The following is a 26,873-nucleotide window of genomic DNA, read 5'->3' as shown; positions in this document are numbered from 1 at the left end:
TCTTACCTTTTTTGATATGGCCACTTCTCTGTTTAATTGTGGAATTTGTTCTGTCAGTCTTCCGGCCAATTTCTGGGTTATTTAGGATGGTTTGTTAGTTATCTAGTGGTGTTCATTGGACAATACAAGCCTAGGGTCTTCCAACTGGGCCTCCATCTTGGGGAATTCTGATGACTTCTTTGGTTCTGCTTATGGTTACTTAGGAGTTTTATGGTTTCAGGTCTTACATTTAAGTCTTTAATGCATTTGGAGTAAACTTTGTGTATGGTGTAAGAGAGTGGTCCAGCTTCATTCTTTTGCATGTAGGTGTCCAGTTTTCCCAGCATATTTTCCCATGTATATTCTTGGCTCCTTTGTTAGAAATTAATTGATCGTATATGTATGAGTTTTTCTGGGCTCTCTATTCTATTCCATTGATCTATTGTCTGTTTGTATGCCAGTACCATGCTGTTTTGATGATTACAGCTTTGTATTATAGTTTGAAGTCATGGAATGTGACATCTTCAGATTTGTTCCTTTTTCTCAAGATTATTTTGGCTATTCAGGGTCTTTTGTGGTTCCATACAAATTTTAGAAATATTTTTTCTAGTTCTGTGAAAAATGTCATTGAAATTTTGATTGAATTTGCATTGTATCTATAGATTGTTTTAGATAGTATGGCTATTTTAACAATATTCTTGAAATTCATGAGTTTGGATTATCTTTCCATTTATTTGTGTCATCTTAAATTTCATCAATGTCTTACAGTTTTCAGTGTATAAGCCTTTTACCTCTTTGATTAAATTTATCCCTAGGCATTTTATTCTTTTTGGTGCTATTATAAATAGGGTTGTTTTATTAATTTTTTCTTTCTGTTAGTTCATTATTAACGTGGAGAAATGGAACAGATTTTTGTCTATTGATTTTGTGTCCTATAGCTTTACTAAAATTGATTAGTTTTAACATTTTTGGTGGAGACTTTAGGGTTTCCTACATATGGTATCAAGTCATCTTCAAAGAGTGACAATTTTACTTCTTCCTTATGAATTTGGGAGTCTTTTATTTCTTATTCTTATCTGATTATTTTGGCTAGGATTTTGAATAATATGTTGAGGGAAAGTGGTAAGAGTGGGCATCCATGTCTTATTACTAGTCTTAGAGGAAAAGCTTTTAGCTTTTAATCATTGAGTATGTTTACTGTGGGTTTTTCATATATGAACTTTATTATATTGATGTATGTTTCATCTATACCCATTTTGTGAAGGGTTTTATGATAAGTTTTGAATTTTATCAAATGCTTTTTGTGCATTATTGGAGATGATCTTGATATTTATTAATGAAATGTGTCCCATAGATATTGAATTTTTTTTAATTTTTTCAATGTTTTTATTTATTTTTGAGACAGAGAGAGACAGAGCATGAGCAGGAGAGAGACAGGGAGACACAGAATCTGAAGCAGGCTCCAGGCTCTGAGCTGTCAGCACAGAGCCTGACACGGGGCTTGAACTCACGGACTGTGAGATCATGACCTGAGCTGAAGTTAGTCGCTCAACCAACTGAGCCACCCAGGCACCCTGATATTGAATTTTTATATTTACATTTAATAATATCAATGTATTTTTTTTAATTTATACTTTTCTTTCTTCATTAATTCACTGACTGTTCTTTAGGATGTTGTTTAATATCTACATATTTGTGATTTTTCCAGTTGTGTTTTTGCAATTGAGGAAATTTGAATTTCATATCATGGTGTCAAAGAGTTTATTGATATGATTTCATTCTTCTTAAACTGATTAAAACTTGTTTTGTGGCCTAACATGTGATCCATCTTGAAGAATGTTCCATGTTCATGTAAGAAGAATGTATATCTCCTGCTATTGGATAGAATGTTTGTATATATCTGTTAGGTCCATCTGGTCTAATATGCTGTTTAGCACTGTTTTATTGATTGATTGATTGATTGATTGATTGTCTGGATGATTTATCCATCTATGTCAGTAGGGTTATTAAAGTCCCCTACTATTAATGTATGGCTGTCAATGTCTCCCTTTAAGGTTTTTAATATTTGCTTTATATATTTAGGTGTTCCTTATTGGTGCAGAAATATTTACAAATGTTATATCCTCTTGTTGGACTGACTTTATATAACAGCCATTTATTTATTTATGTATTTATTTATTATTTTTTGTCTTCTATTACAGTTTTTGTTTTGAAGTCTATTTTGACTGATCTAAGTATAGTTACACCAACTTTCCTTTTGTTTCCATTTGCATAGAGTACCTTTTTCCATCCCTTCATTTTTAGTCTGTTTTTCCTTAGGTCTGTTTTTAATCTCTTGTGGGTAGCATGCAGTTATATTGTTTTCTCATCCTTTTAGCACTCTTTGATTGGAGAATTTATTACATTAACACTTAAAGTAATTAAGTATGTACTTATTGTAATGTGATTAATTGTTTTCTGGATGTTTTTATAGTTCCTCTTTGTTACTTTCTTCTCTTGCTCTCTTCCATTGTAGTTTGGTGACTCTCATGTCTTGTTTACATTCCTTACTCTTTGCCTTTAATGCATCTAATATAGGTTTTTGCTTTGTGGTTACCATGAGGTTCACATATAACAAGCTATATATATATATAAAAGAACCTATACATATATATGTGTGGGTGTGTATATATATGAATCTTTTTGGGGTTGATAGAAACTTAGAATGCATTTTAATCCTCTGCATTTTTACTCCCCCCCACCAACACATTTTATGTTTTTGATATCACAGTTTACATTTTCAAATTTTGTACCTCCCTTAACTAATTACTATATTTATAGTTAATTTTATTACTTTTGTCTTTTAACTTCCATACTACCTTTATAAATGGTTAATTCACTACCTTTACTAAATATTCACCTTTATCAGCGATAGTTTTACTTTCATATGTTTTCTTGTTATTCGTTAAGTGACCTCTCTTTTCTGCCTCAAGAAGTCCCTTTAACATTTCTTATAATGCCAGTTTAATGGTGAACTCCTTTAGCTTTTGGCTGTCTGGAAAATTCTTTATCTCTCTATCAATTCTGAATGTAAGCCTTTCTGGGTAGATTATTCTTATTTGAAAGCTTTTTCCCCTCAGCACTTTGAATACATCATACTATTTCCTTCTGGCCTGCAATGTTTTTGCTAAAAAATCAGCTGATAGTCACACGGGGATTGCCTTATATATAACACATTGTTTCTCTCTTGCTGCTTTAAGATTCTCTCTTAATCTTTAACTTCTGACATTTTACTTATAATGTGTTTGGTGTTGGTCCCTTTGGATTTATATTCTTTGGAACCCTCTGTGCTTCCAGGGCCTGGATATCTCTTTCCTTTCCCAAGATAAGTACATTTTCTGACATTATTTCTTCAAATTCAATTTCTGCCTGTTTCTCCTCTCTTTTCCTTCTGGGCCCCCTGTAATGCAAATATTATTCTGCTTGATGTTGTCCCATAGGTCTCTTAAGCTATCTTTACTTTTTTTTTTTTTTCATTTTGTTGCACTTTTGATGTGAGTTCCACTGCCCCATCTTTCAGATTATTGATCCATTCTTGTCCTTCTTCTAGTCTACTGCTGAATTCCTCTAATATAATCTTTCAGCTCAGTTATTGTATTCTTTTGCTCTGTGACCTCTTTTTGGTACCTACTTATATGTTTTATGCCTTTGTTGAAGTTTTTACTGTGTTAATCCATTCTTCTTTATCTTTATAAATTTGGTGAGCATCACAATTACTTTGAACTCTTTATCATGTACATTATTTATCTCTGTTTCATTAAGGTCTTTTTCTGAGGTTTCATCCTGTTCTTTTGTTTCAAACATATTCCTCTGTTTCCCCATTTTGTTTCAACCTTTGTGTTTGTTTCTATATATCACGTGAAATAGTGACTTCTCTCAGCACTGAAGCAGTGGCTTTGTGTAGGAGTTCAACTTTGCCCTTGCTTTGGTTGTGTCTTGAACCTTTGTGATTGTCTAAGTAACCTGATTTTGTTGTTGTTTTTGGACTATTTATTCTTGGTAGGTTCCAATTTTTGAGGATGTGCCAAGACACATCCTCAGTGTATCAAAAGAGAGTGATCTCAGTCAGCACCTAGTTTCAGCTGATTGGAAGCCAAATCCTTAGGCAGCAGCTTTTAATGTATGTACATATACATAATCCTGTGGGATCACAATTGGTCCCTAGCTGACTCCTAGCTGACTTCCACGCTAGGAAATCGGGAGGTGTCCCTTGGTTTACAGTTGCAATATTTGGAGTTCAGATGAGTGTATAAGCTTTCTGGAGGCACCTGTAAGCTTGGGTGAGGCCAAAAGATGCAAATCCCAGGGCTTTTAGTGAAGCTATGAAAGAGTGGTTGGGGACAGGGTATATCTGCAGTTTTCACATTGTTGGAGAAGAGTGCTTGGGTGGGCACACCCTTGGCTTTAGTGAGGCTGTGTTTGCCCACACCCCCCTGTGCTAGCAAGCTAGAGAGAGAGAATAAATATGGTATTATCAGCACCTCCATCCCCAGAGAACATACCAACTTGTCCCTGCACCTCTGGCAGATGTCTTAAGATTAGCAAATAAATCTCCTTCACTTATCACCCAATGTGATATCTCTCTAATGTAGATCCTATCTTATCTCTTAATGTAGATCCTAGGTGTTGAGGTGCCTGATATGGAGCACAAACTCCTTACTCCTTAGGGAGAATCTCTGGATTCAAGAAATTTCCTCCCTATTGTGTGGGTTGGATATTGGGAAGACTGCATCTCTGCCTCTCCTACGTCTCGTGATATGGTCCTTTAATCCATTGTTGTGGAGACAACTGTTTACCTAGTTTTCAGTTCTTTTTCAGTGGGAATTATTCCACATATACCTACAGATTTGGTGTCCATGAGAGAAAGTGAATTCAGGGTCTTCCTATACCACCATCTTGGAACCCCCGCCTTTTGACGAATGGGAAAATATCTTAACAAAAGAAAGTTTATTGTTTTTTTTTTATTATTTCTATGAGATAGAGTTATTACCTTTAATTACATTTTCCTGTATTTAGCAACTCAAGTGATTTCTTTCTTTAAATATCTTCATGTTTATAATTTCAACTGTTAACACACCAATTCTTTTTGGTACTTTCTTGGGGCTTATATTGGATAGGATGAGAAATGATTATATGGTCCCAGGCTGGGTAGAAAAAAAATGACATAAAGGAGAAAGATAATCTTTGAAAATATTTCTATAAAAATGTGGTTTATTGTCTTTGATTCTGTTTACTTTTCAGAGATCCAAAATTATCCTGACAAAATATTTGGTCTCTTTACATTAAAAATAATTAAAATACTATTAATCAAATATTTATTTAAAAATATCTCATATTTTTATGACACTCCAGAAATCTGAAAATACAAATAGAACAATCTTATCTTTCTTATTAATTTTAACAGCAATTCCTGAGTTTGTAACACAAGTGAATGTTGCCTTGGAAGCCTTAAGTAAAAACTCTTTGGATGTATTTGATGATGATCAATTTGTGGACATCTCAAAGAAGATCTATGATACAATCCACGATATCAGATGTTCAGTCATGATGATTCGGGTAAGTTTGCTTTGCTTCCCATTGAATTATTGTAATGCCCTTCACCATCTGGAATGCTTGGAATGATTGTAAGAAATATTTTATCTCTATTTCATAATGTCAATGCTGAAATCCATTAGAACTTTAGAAATTCGTATGTATCCCTGAAGTCAAATCTACTGTCACAAACAACACTTTCACTATGTATTTGGTTATAACTTATGCAAATGAGCACATTTAACTGCTGTGTGTGCAGAAATGATAGGATTCCTTGTGTGCAGAATTCACTGAGGTGTCACATAGCATGATCAGGAGCCAAGGAAAAATACATAAAATAATTTGCTTTCTTTTCTTGAATGGAAAGGAAAGGATCTTTCTCATTACTGTGTTAAAATTGGTAGGAAAATGTGTCTGTTTAAAACAGGTTGTTTCTATGGTCAAGCCCTCTCATACTAGATTATAGATTCAGAATATTCTGTAAGAAATCTCACTTGGTAAAAAAAAAAAAAAAAAAAAAAAAAAAAAAAAAAGAAATCTCACTTGGAGCTGCCAGGAACAATAAACACATGAACTGTCCCAATCTAGGAGTTGTCTGTTTGGGGAAATATATGCCATCTTCTTAAGGGCAAAATTGAGTCATTTATTGTGGGCATACTGCATACACAGAGGCCAGGATTATTTATTTGGTTTTACTCAAATATTAATGTGGAGTATTTTTTAAATTTTTATTTAAAAAAACAGTGGAGGTTTTCTGGAAAATGCAAATGTAAAGATACGGGGGTATTTTATCTTAGGATGGATTCACATGGAGGCAGACCATGAGGTAAGGATTTGTGTTACTATTAGTCTATTTAGGAGAAAGTAAGACAGAAAAAAATAAGGCAGGGAGGGGAAGTAAACCAGGAAGATGTAATTATGCATCACTACTGGCAACTAGGGCTCGATCTTGCTGGGAACTCTGGGTGATAGTACTGAATACACCTCAGAATTATCTTACCCGAGGTGAACGAAAGCCAATTTATCTACCTATTCATCCTTGGTTAAAGGCTACTTCTCCTCAGAGGTGTTACTAAAACCTCCAGCATGGGTCAGTCAAGCTCTTGTGCCCCCAAAAAGCAACCCTTAGGCAGTGTGGCAGGTGCTTGCACAAAAAGGAGTCAGTAGGGATGGTGAGTGTAATTTGTTAAGTATTAATATAATTTAATTTGAAAGCCTCTAGATTTAACTGTTATTGAAACTATAAATGTAGAATAGAAGTGCTGGAGAGATACAGGCAGAGCACCAACAGTATCTGGCAGGTCTGAATGTCATAGTTAGGTTACACTGAGCAGTCTGTAAAAGTGGAGTTGTTTGGGAATCTTTTAAGGGAAACGGCCAACAGAAGTTGAAGACACTGGCAGGGCAGATGGATGCTTATGAAAGAAATTCTAAGAGAAAAGCAGAGGTGTCAAGATATAGGATCCAGCACGTCAGAGCATGGCAAAACCTGAAAGCAAGCCAATCATACATATAAAAGAGAAAGCCAGGAAGTATTTGTTTATATGTGATCGTGAACCGTGGTATTGTGCCAGTACTATGTCTAAGCTGCAAAGTACCTTTATCAAATATTTTCTTCCAAAAAGGATTTTAAATCTTTCCCATGTAGACTAGTGGGCTGGTGGACTGGTAATAATCCAAAGGGGGGAAGATGGGTAGAACCAGAAAAGAAACGTTGAGTGAAGACACATGAGTTTCAGGCAATGGTCTTTCCAGAGTGAAACACCTGCATTTTCAGTATCCTTGGGTGGATATGTGAGAAGTTTAAACCAATGAAATAGCATAGGTGAACCAGCGTAGGAAATACATTTTTTTCCCCTGAAAAAACTATCTACGGATGAAAAAAGTCTTGTAATTTCTCCCATTCGTATGTTTTACTATTTAATAATTTCCTTCTTATCAAAATAGCTTACTTATAGCAAGTCAAAGTATCTTGCTATTATTTCTATATATCCCTCATACGGACCAAGCAGTCCTCTGTTGGGCAAGAGAGCAATTTATTGGAATTATTTAACAGCCTTAGAGGGCTGTAATTTTTCCCTATAGTCATCTCTTTTTCAAGGTACATACTTCAATTTATTTTAATTTTTCCTCACAGGAATAATTCAGTATTTTGTGTTCTTTACTAGTCCTTATTTAACTTTTCAACAAACTTCTCAAATGAGACTATCAAAAAGCATACTCTAATTAGGGCCTGTCCAAAATCAAATGAAGTGGAAGACTTGTTTGTATGTTATTGCTAATAATACAGCCAACTGCTGTGAACTTACTTTTCTTCTCTTAAATATCATGATTATTGGATAGACAATAATTTCCTTTTATTTTTATTTTTTACCCTGTCATTGCCTACATATTCCTTCTCTGTTTTGATTTGATATGTTTTCTCAGGTCATAAATCTCATACCAGATTTAAACTTTATTACATTTCTAAATGATTTTTCATATAATTTATCAGTTTGCTTTTAAATTTGGTTGTGACTGTACCTAATTAGCCTCAGTTAGAAACATGAGATTGTAATCTAAATTCCTTCATCTAGATTACTAATAAAAATATTGGATTATATTGGACATTCATCTGACTGCAATCTCTAGTAGCTAGCTCAAGTTAAGGATCTTAGTGTTAAGAGACCTTAGAATCTGATGTTCCATCCAACTAAGAACATATTGGCAAGTGTGTGGTTTGTAAGGATGTTTTCTGAATTTTGAGGTAGATATATTCTTCCTTCAAACACACATTATGGATGAATAAAATAAAACAGATAAAAAACAGAGCTGCTGTTCTTGAAACCATGAAGGAGAGTCCAGAGGCTCAGCATCTCTGGGCTTGCGTGTCCAGTTTCTTAGGTAATTTCTAGGGAAACTTCTACAGAACTACAAGGATTCCTTGGAGGATGATCCATAAACCTCTGTACTTAACTGCTAATTGGATTATAGATTGAAAGTAGAAGTCTAACTCAGGTACAATTAATAAAATCTATAATATTTTTTTCCTTTGAAGACTATCCCTTTGTCATAGAAGATAATAAAATTGATCTGGTGTAATCTTCTCTTAATAAGGTCAAATTTAATGCTGACCAATATCCTGACCTTAGAACTACAAAGCATTTGATGCTTTCTTCAAAGTAACTAAAGAATGTCAACATTAAGGCAAGTTCAAGGAGGACTAGGCTCTGGTCCTGTGAGTGTTACAGACTACTGTCCTATGTCAGAATTTCCAGAGTGCTTTCAGTGCTCTTCAAGCTGCTTATTAATAAAATACTAAAAACAAAACAACGAAAACAAAAAACAAAATGCTTAAAAATTTCAGTGCTTGAAATTTTATGTGGTTTTATAAAAAATATGATTATATCTGTCTATAACTTTTTTGGGGGTGAATAAATGTGTTAGCAAGTGTTCAGAATATTTTTAAAAATTCTAAGAGAAAATGCTGTGACATTTAATATTGCTATCTCCACTGGATTCAGTTTGTGGACAAATAAATTTATGGAATCTCATTCTTAACAACCTCAGAGAATAGGGAATATTAAATATGTTTCTTTGAGGTTTAATATCTATGTATAAGTTTTATAGTTATTAAGAGTTCATATGATAAGATTAAAGCAAGTCACAAATCTCTCTAACCCTCAGTTTTCTTCCTTTGTAAAATAAACTGTATTAAATCTACTTCAAAATATTATTATGCTGACAAAATGAGCTAATAGAAATGAAGTACTCAGTAAACAGTAGTGTCTTATAAAAAAATAGTTCCTATTGCTATTACTATTGTGAATAATGCTAGTACTACTGAAGCTACTTATTACTTATTTTATTTTTTTAATTTTTTTTTACATTTTATTCATTTTTGAGACAGAGAGAGAGAGAGAGAGAGAGAGAGAGAGAGCACAAGTGGAGAAGAGGCAGAGAGAGAGAGGGAGACACAGAATCCAAAGCAGGCTCCAGGCTCTGAGCTGTCAGCACAGAGCCCGACGCGGGGCTTGAACTCACAAACTGTGAGATCATGACCTGAGCTGAAGTCAGATGCTTAACTGACTGAGCCTCCCAGGCGCCCCAATTATTTTTTTTATATGTTGAAGAATGTTATCTATAGAAGTTATAGAAATGTGCCCATGGGCCAACTTGAAGCCAAAGCCCAAAAGTACCTTAAAAGGTAAAGTTCTAAACAAATAATTATGTTTTTATTCAAGATACTGTTTTACATAAGAGGAGACTTATTGTGTATGTGAATTATAGATTATTTAATGCAAATTGTGCTTTTGAGCCTATATGATTTTAAGCTGGCATTATAATTCTATATATTGTTTTTATTAACTTCTTGAAATGTGCAAGAAGGACTCTTGATGGTTCATCTTTTAGGGAAATGTGCTTAACCAGAAATAGATAAAAATCTTAAAGGACAAGATAATTAAATTGTGAGAAACATGGGTGGCTAGTAGTGAAATACCATCAAAAAGAGGAAAAGATTCAGCAAAAATTCAGCCTTTGAACAGGTATGCAGAATGTGGGCTTCACATATTTTGTTTGTGAATTTTCGTATGTGACTTATCAAAAGCACGTAGGAAATACAGAGACGCTTTCCAAACCAAATGTGAAGATTTTCAGTACCACCACTAAGTTTAGATTTTCTGTGTTAGTTGTCTAACTTCATATTTCAGAGAATAAGAACAAATTTTGGAGATATCACTTGATTGAAGTTTATTTTTTGAAGAAACAAAGGAAAATAAAGTAAATCAAAAAAACATTTATGTGGCCCAGTTTACATGAACCATTTTTACATGAATAATTTACATGGCTTCTAAAATTAGAACACAGTTCAGTATATAACTTCAGCTTATATAGTCAGAAAACCCCCTTTTTTTTCCTGATTCTACTGTACCCTCAGGAATGGATAGATGGCTTTCATTGGAATTATATACAATTTTCTTAATTTAACTTACTTGCACTGTCATGATTTACTTGAATGTCTTCTGTTGCTCTGCATAACTTCTTTGCATCTCACCTCAAAAAATTATTTTGCTTTATATGTCTTCTGGACCAAACTGCTGTTTGTTTCTCTGAAGTCTCACATTCAAACTTCGGGAGGAAAAGACTGATGGTGTCAGTTAGGCACTGACTGGTGGACAATGTTATCTGGTCCAACTAAAATTCTGTTGAATTAAGATCAGAAATGAAGATAGTGAAAGGAATATTCTGTAAAATCAAGACGTGTTCCAGTCTCAATTTTATGTGTTATCATTTAGTTTGTTATCTTACATGATATTAGTTTCTTTACTGTAGAGGGAAATGAAAGCATACTCTACAGCTTTTAGCCATCATTGCACTTAAAAATTAAGGGCAAAACATTATTCCTTACAATTGGGAACAAAGTGAGAATGTCCTTGCTCCAGTGCAATGAGATGTTGTAGATGTTCTAGCCAGTACAGTAAATCAAGAAACAAAGTAAAAAAAGTGTACAGATTATAAGAAAAAATAAAACTGCCTGTATTTGCAAATTATATGATCAACCACATTGAAAATCCTAATAAAAAAACATTAAAACAAGAAAAAACTTCACTCTGGTAAAACTGGTAAGTGAATTTAGCACAAAGGAAGGGGAGGAGGAAGGGATAAGGGCAAAATTAATTAATTAATAAATATAAAGTAGAGATATGCAATGAAACTCAATATGTATTTCTATTTAATCACAACAATTAGAAAATATATCTTTTAAAAGTACAATCTGGGGCTCCTGGGTGGCTCAGTCGGTTGACCCACCGACTTCGGCTCAGGTCATGATCTCACAGTTTGTGAGTCGAGCCCCGCGTCAGGCTCTGTGCTAACAGCTCGGAGCCTGGAGCCTACTTCAGATTCTGTGTCTCCCTCTCTCTCTCTGCCCCTCCCCCACTCATGCTCTGTCTCTGTCCCAGAAATAAATAAACACTTAAAAAAAATTAAGTAAAGTACAATCTAGCACAGCGTCAAAAATAACACAATAATTGATAAATTTAACAAACTTATGCAAGGTTTACACTCTGAAAATTATGAGACATTATCAATAAAAATTAAGAAAACCATATTAGGAGAAAGTTAATCATATTCCTGGACTGGGAGACTCAATATTATTAAGGTGTACAATTATCTTGAAATTGATTTATAGATATAATGCTGTCCAAAACAAACTCCCAGTAGACTCTTTTATGAAAACTGATAATCCAAGGTGGTTACATGGGTACACTCATTTGTCAAAACTTATAAAACTGTACACTTAGAATTACAGGTAAATTACGTGGATAAAGTTGATTTTAAAAATTAATAATGTTTTACCTAGTAGTCGGCACGTTAACAATGAGGTAATTTTATTTAGATAAAGTCCTATCGAATGTATTAATTAGGATTAATTAAAAAGGCCTGCATGAACTACTGAGAATGCTGATGTTTAGAATATTATAATAAAACAAATACCTTTCTACTTTATAACTGGCTACTTGCCAAATATTTCTTTTTAAAAAATATTTTAATATTTACTTATTTTTGAGAGAGAGAGAGACAGAGTGCAAGCGGGGGAGGGGCAGAGAGAGCGGGAGACACAGAATCCGAAGCAGGCTCTAGGCTCTGAGCTTTCAGCACAGACACCAGGCATGAACCCATGAACCGCGTGATCACCACCTGAGCAGAAGTCGGAGGCTTAACCAACTGAACCAGCCAGACACCCCACCAAATATCTCTAATATATGGTCCTCTTTTGTTGATTTTTATTTCTCATGTTTATAAATTATTATGTATTATCTTAGGTCAAGGATGGCAAACATAGGGCCACGGAGCTGCATTTGGTTGACCATCTTATTTTGTATGACCTATGGGCTAAAAATGATTTTAGTATTTTTAAACAGTTGAAAAATTTCAAAGAAGGATAATATTTTTTGACATCTGAAAGTTATATGAAATTCTAATTTTAGGAATAACACCAATAGATAGTTCTTTGCCCTATAATGGCAATTTTAGTAATGGCAACAGTAACCATAGCAGTAACAGTATGACTCACAAAGCCTAAAACAGTTACTGCCTGGCTCATTACAGAAAAATTTTGCTGACCCTTGTCTTAGTCTGTTTTGGCTCTTTACTAAAATTTTGACTGGGTTTTCCAAGGATCCAATTGCACCTTTATTAATTTTCCTTTGTAAATCTAATCATCCAAAATATTTGAATATTACAATGGTCCTTCCTTCAAGTTCATTGAGTCATGTGACCACCCAGTGCAACTTCTGCTATTCCATCCTATTCCCATTGCAGGGTTCCAGGAGCTTTTCTCCACCCTTTTGCACCCATGTGGTTTCCATTCTCCTAGGTGCTCTAAGTTTTTTACCCTTTCTTTGGTAGGTCAAACTATCTGCCCTTCCTTCTTTGCACTTCCTTCCTGCTACTTTGCAGAGTGCTTTAGTTACTAGGATTCACTCTTCCCCAAAGGCTATAAAGAGGTTTCACATTCCTCTTGGTATTTTGCATATGTTCAGCAGGTATAATTAAATTTTAAGCTGCCCTTTGATTATCATACATTTTGAAATTCAACTTTTGAGGTTTACAGGATGTTGAAATTCATCAACTTGACTCAACCACTTTACTTTTTCTTTTCTTTATGTTATAGTAGTAACAATGTGTCTAACGATTATTAGATTACAAATGAGTTTCTAAAAGGTGTGTAAATGAAGTGAGCAACTTGAGGTCACACACCGACAGGGAAAGTAACAGATTGAAATCTTGGGGTCTTAGGGCACCTGGTTCAGAACATTTTCCTTTTTCTCAGGAGCAGGAAATAGTTAAGTATTTTTATACAACAGGAGTCCTTCTACTTCACGGACTTCCCTTCGTCGATGGGCCAGTTGAAAACACATAAATCCCCCAAATTACTTTTTAGGCAGTTTGTTGAAGAATACCTACCCTATAATGCTCCTCTGTCCTGCTTCAGATTCAGATACATAGCCCTTCTGTCTGTTTCTTGTGTTCACCAGACATGCCTACACTTCTGGCATCTTTCCAATTACTGTCCTGTCTAACCATATGCTTTCTCTGAGAATTTGCACAGCAGACTTGTTCAGGTCTGATCCATCATTACTTTTATATCATCCTGCACAGATCTTATAAGGATCCATATACAGAGATAGCATCTCCCTCTTCAGCCACTCTGTCTTCTCACTCGAGTTTGGGTTTACGTAGTGGATCATGACAAAGAACATATTATATATTTTTTATTTATCTATTTTCTGTCTCCCCATACAAGAATGTAGAGTTTATGAAAGGAGGGATTTTTTAGACATTTAGGATAAAATCAGATGTTAGGCTTTTTACAATTAAATAAAGTGATTGATTTAGCTGTCAAATTCGTCACTTGTTTGAAACGTAGTCACTGGACCTCAAGGAATTAATGGCAAGAAAAAAATTACTTTGTTATATTTTATATTACAGAAAGTGACAGACACTAAGAAACTACCTTGATAAATACTTTCACAAAGAATTAAAATTCTCTCAATCTTTGGTTTAAGATAGTTTTGAAAGTACCAAGGATTTCTAATACATACTGTATTTTGTGGCCACCAATGTGATCACAAATGCATATACATGTCTGTATCAAGTAAATAACTTCTATAAAACTGAATATATAGTTGTTTTAAGAAGCTTTCATTTTACCTTGTGCAGATGACAAGATTCCTCTTTAAAGATGATAACAGTTACAGAATAGCCCTGATGAGACTTCTTGATTGTATGCATTAGTGGTTGGGTTGTGGAAGAAAAATCATTGAGGCTAGAGTTTGTGGAACTTGCTGAAGTGTATTTTATGCACATTCTCCTCCATTATCATACCCTTGGTGTTATAGGTTCTGAAAAGTCACAAAATTATCCACAAATTTAATAATTTAAAATATGTTTTATATTGTCTTATATTGCACTGTTTGGAAAAGAAATCAGAAACTTAATTAAAGTCATAAAATATAGAAAGATTCTATGACAAAAATTATTTCTAACCCTTAAAAATGGTTATAAAATATATTGTAATGAGTCCATAGTGGTCTGTTTACTAAAAAATATATATGAAAATAAAACCAGGAATTTCTGCATATCTTCTATTATCACCAAAATTACTAGTGGCCTAGAAATAAATCTAGGCTACTTGTTTAACAAATTTTTTTATCAACAATACGTTTATACAAACTAATCTCTTCCAGTGGATTTTGCTAACTTAACTCTGGGAAGACAACCCTATTTTAGACTGACTTCACACTTCTCCATCTCAAAGACATTCCCCTTCTTTGGAATATCTTTGTGACCCTGAGTAAGTTAGATACTTTCTCAACTTTTGATTTGCATTTGTAAAATAAGGAAAACAAACGTACTGGCCTAGTTATATGGTTGATCTGAGTTTAAACGGGATAATACATGCACAACATTAAGTAAAGTTTTCCAGCGCACTATAAGTGCTCAATGAATTTGTCTTAGTATTACAGTGTAGTAATACAAATACAAAGAATTTGTTATGTGTATTAGTCAAAATAATGCATTCTAGCTGCTCTAACACAACCCCACAAATCCCGATTGCTTATTTCAGTGATAGTTTATTTATCATTTATACATTGCTCTGTTGTTAGCCAGTTTTCCTGGATAAGTTTCTACCAAGTAATGACTTGGTGATTCAGGATCCTCCAATCTTTTGATACTGCTATCTTTATACTGTGGACTCCACTGTCATTGGAGAAAGGGAAGAAACAGTGGATGATTGATTAGCGAACACCTAAGCTTCCTTGGCATACCCTTTGTTCCAGTTATTACTGCTATGCAACAGATGATCCAAAAGTTAGCCACTTAAAACAACAACCAATATATTATGTTCACAGATTCTATGCATCAAGAATTCAGAAAGGGCATAAGCTTGTTTACTCACATATCTGATGTCTGATTTCAGTACTGGAAGACTAAGCAAAATTACATTAACTTTCATGTGGCTTGGCTTTCTCATAGCATGACAACCTCCAGGTAATTGGTTATTTTTGTATGGCATTTTAGGAGTCAAGAATAAGTGTTGCAGCTAACAAAGCACAGACAATACTTTCTTTCCTAACTTACTCTCTGAAATTATACAGTGTTATTTCTGTCATAATTTATTACTTACAAACAAGTCAAAGACCTCCCTGATTCAAGAGGAGAATGAACTTTACCTTTCTGTGTAAGAAGTATAAAGGTCAAAAGGAACAAATGGGATGGGATACAATATAAAGCCTATATTTGGAAAATGTAATGTGCTCTACTTATTATAATACTCTCATTATCATTACTACTAATAATTTTTTTACTGATTAGCTTTGTTACCATAAGTTACCTTGCAAAGCTTACTGCTTTTAAAGAGTAAAATAAACCAGTGAAAATATTTTTAAAACATTGCAGGTAATCACTTGCTTATAACAAGTTTTTGGGAGTTCTGATTAGTAAAATATTCTAGTTAAAAATTTTATTACATTTTAATTTCTTCGGTAACTATATGCATTGCCTATTTAAGATGTTAAGCTATATACAATCTTTCTGATACAAACTTTCTGGTACACTCTAAAAATTTCCTTTGAGGGGCGCCTGGGTGGCTCAGTCAGTTAGGCATCTGACTTTGGCTCGGGTCATGTTCTCACGGTTGGTGGTTAGAGCCCCGCGTCAGGCTCTGTGCTGACAGCTCAGAGCCTGGAGCCTGCTTCCGATTCTGTGTCCCCCTCCCTGGCTCACGCTCTGTCTCACTCTCTCTCTCAAAAATAAATAAACATTAAAAAAAATTAGAGATTTCCTTTGAAATAGTAATATCTATGAAGTACAAAATAGAATAAAACTTTTGAAAAGTGTATGTAGAATACAAAAGTGTCATGAACCCGGATGGCAAAGAATGAAGAAGGCATCATGTTAACAACTAATTTTCTATTTGTTGTACAGTCTCCTCAGTCAACCTCTTGAAAAAATATTTGAGTACTTTCTATCTTTCAAGAACTGTGTTTAAGAATACAAACATGAGTGAGATAGGATCCTTGTTCTTAATTAACTAGCTTTCTCATGGAATAAAGAGATATGTGAGCCAATGATGAGAATTTATAGTGGTAAGTGCTACAATGAAAACATAGAATCATCATTGCTAATTAAGAGATTTTAATTATGTCATGGAGAAAATTATGCACAGATGTACTCATTTGGTGACTAGAGTTGGGTGATTAGAGTTGGGCTTTGTTGAATGGATAGGGGTTGTATAGTTGGAATTGTGGTTTAGGACATTTGCAAGGGAAAAGAAGTAAAGACATATTTAGAGAAATGTAATTAGGCCAGAGTGCCTGGAATCCAGTGTATAGGTGGAAAAATAACTGGGCAAATAAAAAGAATCCAGATTTATAATATTTTTTATGCCATGTCAAAGATAAATAACCTTGACCAATGTCAAGAGGAGCACAGTTACTAGGCTTGGCACAGACTATTCAAGATTCATTCCATAGGGTTTGGGTGGGGGAGTATCTTCCCCCTCATGTGCCACAAACACCTCAACATTCCTAATATTCGAAAATTGAAGTGCTTTTAGCAGGAAAGAAAGTAGAAATTAGTGATAGTGACAATCCCTTACAATGTATTTATTATTAAAAGAAGGTAGGAATTTTAATCAAATGCTAACTTTTTATTTATGCCTCACTAAATAAATTGATCAAGTGTAATTTTCAGGAATTGCTCTTCCTTAGGATATGAAACCTCTCCAAAAGGGACTTTGGAAGAGTGATAAAGATAATAACAATAATGATGATGGTGATGATGATAATAATAATAATAATAATAATTATTATTATTATTATTATTATAGAAAATAAGTGAGGCTTGTGTCTGGAACCAGCCAGCATTTTTGTATTTGAAATGAGCTAAAGCCAAGCATATGCCAACAGTATTTCTAACTGCCTACTCTCTTTTAGGAGATTTAGGAAATCAGACTGACAGTCAGGGATGCTCACCACTAGAGCAGCCAAGGTGAAGGGATTGAAGTGCTGTCTTGCCAGCTTCAGGGACTCGTTGAGTCTGTTCCAGAATATAACATGCCACTGATTACAGAGGATTTTGGTGTTAAATTGACAGAAGAAATTGCTAATCAAAATGCAAGTGGGGGATGTAAATGCAAAAAGATATGAACTCACCAATTAATACACAGAGAATCATTTTCTCCTTTAGATGCCTTGTTTTGTTATTAAATCTGAAGCTTTACACGTTAGCTTCAAAAGAACTACATCAATCAGAGAAGGTTGAAAGACAGTGTGTTATGCTGTGATGAGCACTAGATTAGAAATCGAAAGACCTTGATCTTGGTCTCTGCTACATTATATAGTAAGTAGCTCTGGAGTCCTGATTTCCTACCTTGAACGCACTTACACAGTGTCCTAAAGCATAATGGGGATAATCACATTTTTCTTGCTTATAATTGCATATTTTAGGGGGTTCTTCCTTCCTTCTTTCCTTCTCTATCTCTCTATCTCTGTCTTTTCTCTCATTCTTTAAACTATTCATTGAATTATTTTGATTCATTTATTTTGATAACTTTTTATTGAATACCTACTATGTACCAATAAATTTGTCAGACATTTAGGCATATGGAGCTAGATAAGATAGGCAAAATCTCTATTCTCTTGGAGTTTATATTCTAGTGGAGAGACAGAAAGTAAACAATTATAGAAAATATAAACCGGGAAGTAATGATGAATTATATGATGGAATTAAGCAGTATGAAGTGATAAAGAGAATATTGGCATAAGAGAAAACAACATGTTAAATACAGTAGTCAGGGAAAACCTCTCTGAGGACATCAAATTTGACTTAGGTAATAAGAATCAAGATGAGTCAACAATTTTAAGATGGAAGAATGTTGCAGGCAGGGTAGAGTAAATGCAAAGAAAACAAGATTAGCAAAACGCTGGTTGTACCTGAAGACCTGGAATGAGGCACTGTGTCTAAAGCTTAGTAAAGGGAGGAAGGATAGTAATATAATATGATTTTAGAGAGCTAGACAGAGTATAGATTATTTTGGCCTCTTCAGATACATTAAATAATTTGGATTTTATTCCAAAGCATTGGGAACTATTAAATTAAATCTAACACATGAGTGGCATGATCCCATTTGTATATTAAGAAGTTCTCTCTTGCTTTTGTTGACGATTTGCTTTCCAGAAGATCTCTAAAAATATGTTTATCAAGCAAACTAAGTTTATTAGACTTAGTGCAGTAAAAGAGAAACCACCTTGACAGGGTCTTATAAGCATCTCAAATGGGGAGATTGAGTAGGTCTCTTTATATCATTTTAAGGCCTGTGCTGAATGTTGTGGGGTTTTTGTTTGTTTGTTTGTTTGTTTTTTGGTAGAGACAGTGCAAGTGCGGTAGGGGCAGAGAGAGAGGGAGTGAGAGAGAATCACAAGCAGACTCCATGCTGTCAGCGCAGAACCCAGTGCAGGGTTCAAACTCACAGTACTGTGAGATTATGACCTGAGCCAAAATCAAGAGTTGAATGCTCAACCGACTGAACCACCCGGGGGTCCTGCTGAATGATTTTTTTTTTAATTTTTTTTTTTCAACGTTTATTTATTTTTGGGACAGAGAGAGACAGAGCATGAATGGGGGAGGGGCAGAGAGAGAGGGACACACAGGCTCCAGGAAACAGGCTCCAGGATCCGAGCTATCAGCCCAGAGCCTGACGCGGGGCTCGAACTCACGGACCGCGAGATCGTGACCTGGCTGAAGTCGGACGCTTAACCGACTGCGCCACCCAGGCGCCCCAGTGTTGAATGATTTTAAAGTTCATCTTCAGGAGGGAAAACTGGTTGGGATTTGGTGACATAGATTTGGATGAGAGAACACAGTGAATTGATCTTGAAATGAATCTAGATGAACTTGTTAGTTGATAATTTATCAGTTTAGCTGCATCAGTTTTCTCGTTCAGGAGCAGGTATTTCCTAGAGAAAGCAGCTAAGATATTTTTGCTTGATCTTAGTATTACGAACACAAGAATAGGAAAGTCTCTCCAGTCCCATTAGTATTTAATAAAAGAGCTGGAAATTTTGTTGTTTACAGTTCTCACTAGTCCATGGGAAATATGTTGCTGGGGGTGGGTTGGCAAGAGTTGAAGTGAGAATATCATTTAGGAGACTGTGGTTGTTTTCTAAGGTAATAGATGATGTCGATGTAGATTAGGTCTACACTGTTCAGTGCAATAGTTACATGTGGATATTTGAGCACTTGAAATTAGGCTAGTATGAACTGAGATGTGCTATGTAAGTGTAAAAACCATAGCAGGTGTTGAAAACTCCACACGCAAAAGAAGAATATAGAATATCTCATCTATTTTTAATATTTATAATATTTAATATTTAATGGAGAATTTATGTTAATAATATAATTTAACCAAATATATTCAAAATATTATTCGCTTAACATGTGTTAAGTATTATTTATTTTATTAACGTGACTGCTAGCAAACTTAAAATTACAAATGATGCTTGCATTACATTTGTATTGAACAGTGCTGGACTAGACAGTTGGTAGAAGAGGTGATCAAATTTGAAATTTATTTGAGAGATAAAATGTGCGGACTTTCCTGGAAATAAACGTGAAATTGAAGAAAACCGGGGAAACAAATTTGCCTCTTAGGTATCTTGCTTTGGGCCATTGTATGGATGTAAGTGTCGCTTTTTAAAATTATTTATTTATCTAATTATTTTTGAGAGAGAGAGAGAAAGAGAGAATGAATGGGGGAGGGGCAGAGAGAGAGGGAGACAGAGAATCCCAAGCAGGCTATGTTCTATCAGTGCAGACCCCAGTGTGGGGCTTGAACTCATAAATGGTGAAATCATGACCTGAGCCAAAACAAAGGGTTGGGGGCTCAGTGTGCCACCCAGGAGCCCCTGGATGTAAGTGTGATTTAATGAGCTAGTGGAGACTTGGAGAAACCAGTTTGGGGTGGGAGTTTAATTCCATTTTAGTGGGCACATTAGATATGAAATTTGCTTATTTTATAGATACATGGGTCATTGGATATATGATTTTGGAACTTAGAACATAAATTTGGCCTATTATAGAAATTTGATTTCCCTTAACATAGAATGTACTCACCTTTTCAGAGGGTATATTAAAAAAGAAAAAAAAATGATATAGGAACAAACATTTAAAATTCATGCTGAGGAGGAGTCCACAGCAAAGGAGACTGACAAACAGTAACAGGAAAGATGAGAAGAATCAAGATAGTGTTGAGTCAGAAGCCAAGGCAAGAGTTTTCAACTGTGTGGACTGTTACATAGAGAGCTGATAAGGTAAGAAGATATGTTCATTGTATTTGGGGACATAGATGATCAAATAGATAATGTAGGGTTGAAAATAAAGTACATGGTGTCAGGCATTACTGAAACTGATGACCAAGGCTGCATGCAGCAGGCAAAGAAGCTAAATACCGCAATTATAGGTTGAGAAAATGTCAGCCTATTGGGACCAGTGCACTTCCATGGAGCTTAGATACAAGTAGAAAATTTGGGACAGGAAAAGAGAAATTAGAATTCTTGAAATGTGTGGTGCTCTGAAAAAGAGTTTAAACAGTTCTCTCATTTCCCTTTGGAATCCTCGGAACATCTATAACATCATCACCTCATCATAGGGGAGGAACAACAAAATAAACCTGACATTGTGACAATGACTGAACCAACACTCTGAAAGTGAACTCTTTACACTTTATGCTTACATAAATGCTTACAATTGTAAATATTGTATTATATCTAGGCTTTTGATAACAACTTGAGTTGATGACTCTATGTGTCTTGTGTGTCTTGATCCCAGCCCAGTTTTTTTTTGTTTTTGTTTTTTTGGTTTTTTGTTATTCTTCCAGTGTTTGCTATTGAATCATACTATCTTCGATTGGAAAGCTTGTTCCGTCCTGTGCCCTTATGAATATCTGCAGTCATTAGTCTTTGTGTACTTCTGAAATATTTGTCTTTAAATGCAATCTTTACCTATCAACTTCTTTGGAAAGATTTGCTTTGCTCCAATATGTTCTGCAAAATCCTGCCACCATATTCCATTCTGTTAACTGCAATGTTGGCTTTTGCCTACCTCTGAGTACTTTCTGCAATGTAAAGATTTAGCTGTACCTGTGTTTCCTGTTATAATTATATTTTAATTACCCTATTTAGTTTTCTTGCCATAGATGCAATGAGAAGAACAGTATCAAATCACTTTCAGAAGAAATCGTCACTTTCTGCTTGGGTCAGAGCTCAAACAGATTCCACCACTGGCTGTTTTTACTGTGGAATACTAATGAACGTTTCTCCACCTCAAATCACTGTCTTGTTACTAACTTAAACCCAATTTATAGTAAAGTACAAAGCTACTTTATTAAAAAAATATGAGTAAAATAGATATCAGTCAATGATAATATTTTTGTTATAAAATTAACACATGCTTGTGATAACATGCTTGTAACAATATAGAAGAGTTTATGGTAAACATTTAAACCTTGACTGCTCGTACTTCTGGATCTCTGGATCTCACTTCTTCCAGTACTGATTGCTTTTAGCGATTTTGTTTGTATCCTTTCAGATAATTTTCTACATAAATTCTAACACATATACTTGATCATCTATGTATATCTTTTGTTCATTTGTTTGTTTTGGCAAAAGTAAGACCATTTTATTCCTGCTGTTGTGAAGCTTGATTTAATTTTTGTAATTCTGCAGTGTCATGCATTAGGTTCTCTTAGTTTCAGCCCAAAATAAAAGTTAGCATGATCCCATAAAACTGTTGGTAATACATCTATTTTATTATATGCCTTTCCTGTAGGTGGGAAAAGTGTAAGTATAATACATCCCTTTCTTTATAAGCCTTTCTGGTAGGTGGGAAAGAGAAGAAAGGGGGACAAGTCACCCAGAGACAGAACACATGGAAGCATGGAAGCAAATAATCATTTGAGGTCATAGATTAAAAAAATATGGAAAGCTAACATATTGTCATTAGTGGAGCATTGCATTGTTATTGAAATGATAGAGCTGAGTTGAGTAAAAATTCACGTAGCTCAAAATCTTTAGAAGGTGTTGGGGACTACAGAGGTGAAGTGATAGAGTGCCCAAGTGCATACAGCTAGTTAGTGTCAAAGTCACTGGTGTCCTGAATCCAAAATCAGTGTGCTTTTGCTATTACCACAACCATAGATACAAACAAAAAGACAGACAAACACATGGTATTAATCAAATGCAATTGTAATATAATGTGTTTAGTATGACATATTATATTAATTAAGCATATATATTTTAAAAATTACCTAAAAACCTGTATTTGAAATCATTGGCTAACAACAGGAATACATTAATGTAAGGACAAGAAAAGAACAAGTGATGAGAAGCTTGGGGGGAAGGTCAAATTAGCTTCTCTAGAAGAGAAGATGAGGTAGGAAGATCAAGGGAAATAATTTAAATGTACCGAATTTGCTTAAGAAGTAGAGTAAAGAGAAAATGCCCTTCAGTTTAAAGTAAAATTCCCAACAGAAACTGAGAAGATCAAGTAGAGGTAAAAGCTATATCCTTGAGCTGCTGATAAAGAAATTTAGCCTGAGGGGAGAAAGTTTTGTTGAGAGATTGTTACCTGGCAGGAACTTTACACACATTCTCTCATTTCACCCTTAAAGAAACCCTTGAGGAAGGGATTTAAATAACCATTTCATTGGCAGGAAAGGAAACACATCATTTAAAATTACTCTCCCAAAGTCACTCTGATAGACAATGTCCAACAGGGTTCAGAATCAAGCATTTCTATCTGACTCCAAAGCCTAAGTTTATTGTGCTACCCATACTGCCTTTTTTCACTCACTAAGGTAAGAATGATCTTCATGTGGTATCCAGAGTTTCTGGATATAGTGATGTGGGAGATCAATCTTAGTATTTCTGTACTATCCTTAAGAATTTAGAAAGCATAATTAAATTCAGTTATAAAGAAGTAAGATTAAGGGGGGGGGGATGAATAGTTTGCTAGGCATCGCACATTGTTTCACAAAGGTTTTCTAAGTATAAGCTTCCTATCATTTACCTATTTATTCTCCTGCTTCCTGATTATAACTCTGTTTGTTTGGAGCTTGAAGAAATTTGAGTGGATTAAGACAGAAATTAATAGCCAAATAAGCAAGTCAAGGCTGATAGGCTGCTCCTCTCACTAAAATTTCTACCTGTAGGTCAATTTTTTTCATCTGTACTCATTTTGCAAGTTGGCCCTAATACAGAGACTTGGAGTCAAAAATGGAACAAGACTAGACTCTAACATAGAACTTTTCTATTTTCTCAAAATCCTGTTAATATTTTATGCAGATATGGGCTTTCTTCGCAATCCAGCCTCATCTGGCTCTCCCATTTGCAAATTTGAATTCATATCCCTCTTTAAGAAACAATTGTTCTGACACTAAAGCTATTCATTTGCAAGAACAAGGCTTTTTGAGAGGTAAGAAGAAAAGATTTTGAAAAGCAAAAGTCCAATTTTAAAGAAGAGATATAAGGTTTATCCATAACACTAGATTTAAAGAGTCTAGAGGAAAAGCTGGATCCCTCTACCTGTCATGTTTGGCAATTTTGTCTATCTTGGGAAATCAGGTAACAAAGGAAGTCTGAGAGACCAGTCTTGCCTAGATCATTGGGGAAAAATGAGTAGGCATGTGAGGCTCCTCTGCCTCTTCCCGGATGAGTACTTTAGTGGTCAATGCCAAGGAGCCAGTATCTGCAGAGTGTCAATCACCATGGAGTAATAATTTGTCACCTATACTGAAAACATTCTGTCTTCCTGTTGCGGTTCAGGGATAGCCACAGACATATCACCTGGATTATACAAAAGTGACTTCTGGTGTCTCTAGACTTTGCTTCTCTCTTTTGGAACTAGTGTAAAGCCACCTCCCATTTTAGCCACTCAGAAGGACACTTAACAACCATCCCTCATTAAAACAAAAACAAAAATAAAACAGAAAACAAAACAAACAAAGAAACAAAGAAAATAACAGGAGTGCCTGGGTGGCTCAGTCAGATAAGTGTTCGACTTTAGCTCAGGTCATGATCTCATGGTTCATGGGTTCAAGCCCCAGGTCAGGCTCCCTGCTGACGGCTCAGAGCCTGGACCCTGCTGCATATTCTGTGTCTCTCTCTCTCTCTGCCCCTTCACTGCTCATGCTCTCTCTCTGTGTGTCTTTTGCTCTTAAAAATAAATAAACATTAAAAAAAACCCCAAAAAACAAAAGAGTGGATGGGTGGGGAGACAAAGAGAGAGAGAGAGAGAGAGAGAGAGAGAGAGAGAGAGAGAGAGGAATAGAGACAGGGAGACTTTGGATGCAAAACTACTGTGAAAGAAAAGCTTCAGTGTGCCATGCTGTGGTTAATACAGTTTAACCAGTTTGAAGTGCCTGCCCCATGCTGAGCTAGGGCACTGGCGAAGTCTGCCACCATTTCAATAAGATATCCCCCAAGAGGGTGCTTTATGGCTTCTGAGTCCTCGTTGGCTATTTCACTTCTAAGTTCATAATTGGGCAGTGTAAGTACATGGAGCCAGAAAGTCAGAAAGGGCTTCTTGTGACCATGTGCAACCTTGTAGTGTGGGCCAATGAAACTATATCTCATTTGAGCATATGAGAAAAACCTGCCAAACCTTTCTATTATGGATTTGAAAATAAGAGGGAGAGTAACAGAATAAGAAAGAGACCTATGGAAGCCTTGTGTGGAGATGCATTGTCTTTCTCCATGTGTTTGGCCATTATACAAAATATTAATGTGTACTTGCACTTGATGGTAATAAGGGTGTTCTCATGGTTGATCAAAATTGTTTGGCTAGCCATGATGCAATGATGCTGGATTACTCCTGTCAGGATAGTCAGTGAGGGATTTCTACATTAGGTAGCAAGGGGATAATATGACACAGGCCTGAATCCGGACAGCAATCTAGATTGAAAGAAGACATATTGTACTTTAGACAGTAGAATTAGACATGTGTTCTAAGATCTAGTAGAAATAATGGAAGGAAGAACTTAATTCTATGTAACCCTTTTATATTTTAAGCTAGAAAATACCTTTATACCCCCCAAAAGGTTGTTCTCAGATTAAGTGGAGATCATGGGTATGAAAACAGTTTAAAAATGAAAATTGAAGGAGATATTAATATTTACCTGATTTCTGGAGCCAGAAACTTGGCCATCATCTGACAGTCCTTTTTCAGATTATTCACCAAGTCCTACTACCTCTGGACATTCAGTCATTTTGACATTCTGTCTGGCCCCTCTACCTTTTCTCTGCAATAATTTTTACTTATGCTTGAGTATCTGTTTGGATGTCATTTCCTTCTGGAAGGATTTTCTCAACCCTACTTAGGAATTAGGTATTTCAATATATTCACATGGCACCGCACACCTGCAAATAATGTCAATGGTTACAACTATTTATCATGTTTTCTGTTAGAATCTAAGATCTAGAGAAAGCCAAGACTATAGCTCCAAGTCTCGCTCCTTCACTATGGCATCATGATACTTGACACAAAAGTAGATCATCAGTAACTTGTTTTTGGAGGAATACGTTTATGAATGACTTTTTCTGGAATTAAAAATTAGAGAGGAACATGAAACTGAAAATGATAAGAGTAATGATTTTAAATAAGAATTGATAAATTTTTAAAAATATTTTGGTGCCTAACACAAATAAACTTCAAAATACGCTCTAAAATTAATAGGTTGGTTTTGATACTTTATTTGACAATCATCTAAAGATTTGGGAAACATAGATAATGTAGTAATAATATATGTATTGATTTCTATTTTCACAAAAAACTTACATTCTTTTTAGGTTTTTAACATATATAAAAATATTAATATATGTCACAAGTAAATGCTTTTTGCTAGATTAAATTGATGCTTTTTTTTAAAGAAGACTTTGCACCCAACTTGGGGCTCAAACTCATGACGCCTGAGATCGAGAGTCACATGTTCTACTGATTGAGCCAGCAAGGCTCCCCAAATTGATGCTTTTCATATTTTACAGAGAGATCTAGCATAATATTTCACCATATAGTTTATAAATCAAACAGATTAAAGCTTATTGTTTCTTCCACTTAATAGCTGTGTTATATAGGGCAAGTTGCTTAACCTCTTATAAATGTTTCCTCATTTGATAAGTGGGAATGGTAAATCCCCCACTGAGAATTAAATGTCCCATGCATGTTAAGTACTTGGAACTCTAGGACATAGTAACTGCTTACTAAATAGTTCTTATTTTATT

General features: G+C 35.0%; 1 protein-coding gene across 7 annotated transcripts in view; it reads left to right on the top strand.

The window, feature by feature from the left end:
* The window catches only part of CTNNA3 (catenin alpha 3), a 1,731,503-nt gene that overhangs the window by 1,388,389 nt on the left and 316,241 nt on the right, over positions 1-26,873 (top strand). For all 7 annotated transcript variants that reach the window (XM_053207653.1, XM_027062103.2, XM_053207654.1 and 4 more), the window contains one exon: positions 5,423-5,574. In XM_053207653.1, coding sequence (XP_053063628.1) covers positions 5,423-5,574 — 152 coding nt within the window. The remainder of the gene's footprint in view (positions 1-5,422; positions 5,575-26,873) is intronic.

The sequence above is a fragment of the Acinonyx jubatus genome, chromosome D2 (genome assembly GCF_027475565.1).
Source record: "Acinonyx jubatus isolate Ajub_Pintada_27869175 chromosome D2, VMU_Ajub_asm_v1.0, whole genome shotgun sequence".
NCBI classification, from domain to species: Eukaryota; Metazoa; Chordata; class Mammalia; order Carnivora; family Felidae; genus Acinonyx; species Acinonyx jubatus.
The sequence above is the reverse complement of the archived record's forward strand: the minus strand, read 5'-3'. Positions and strand labels throughout refer to the sequence as shown.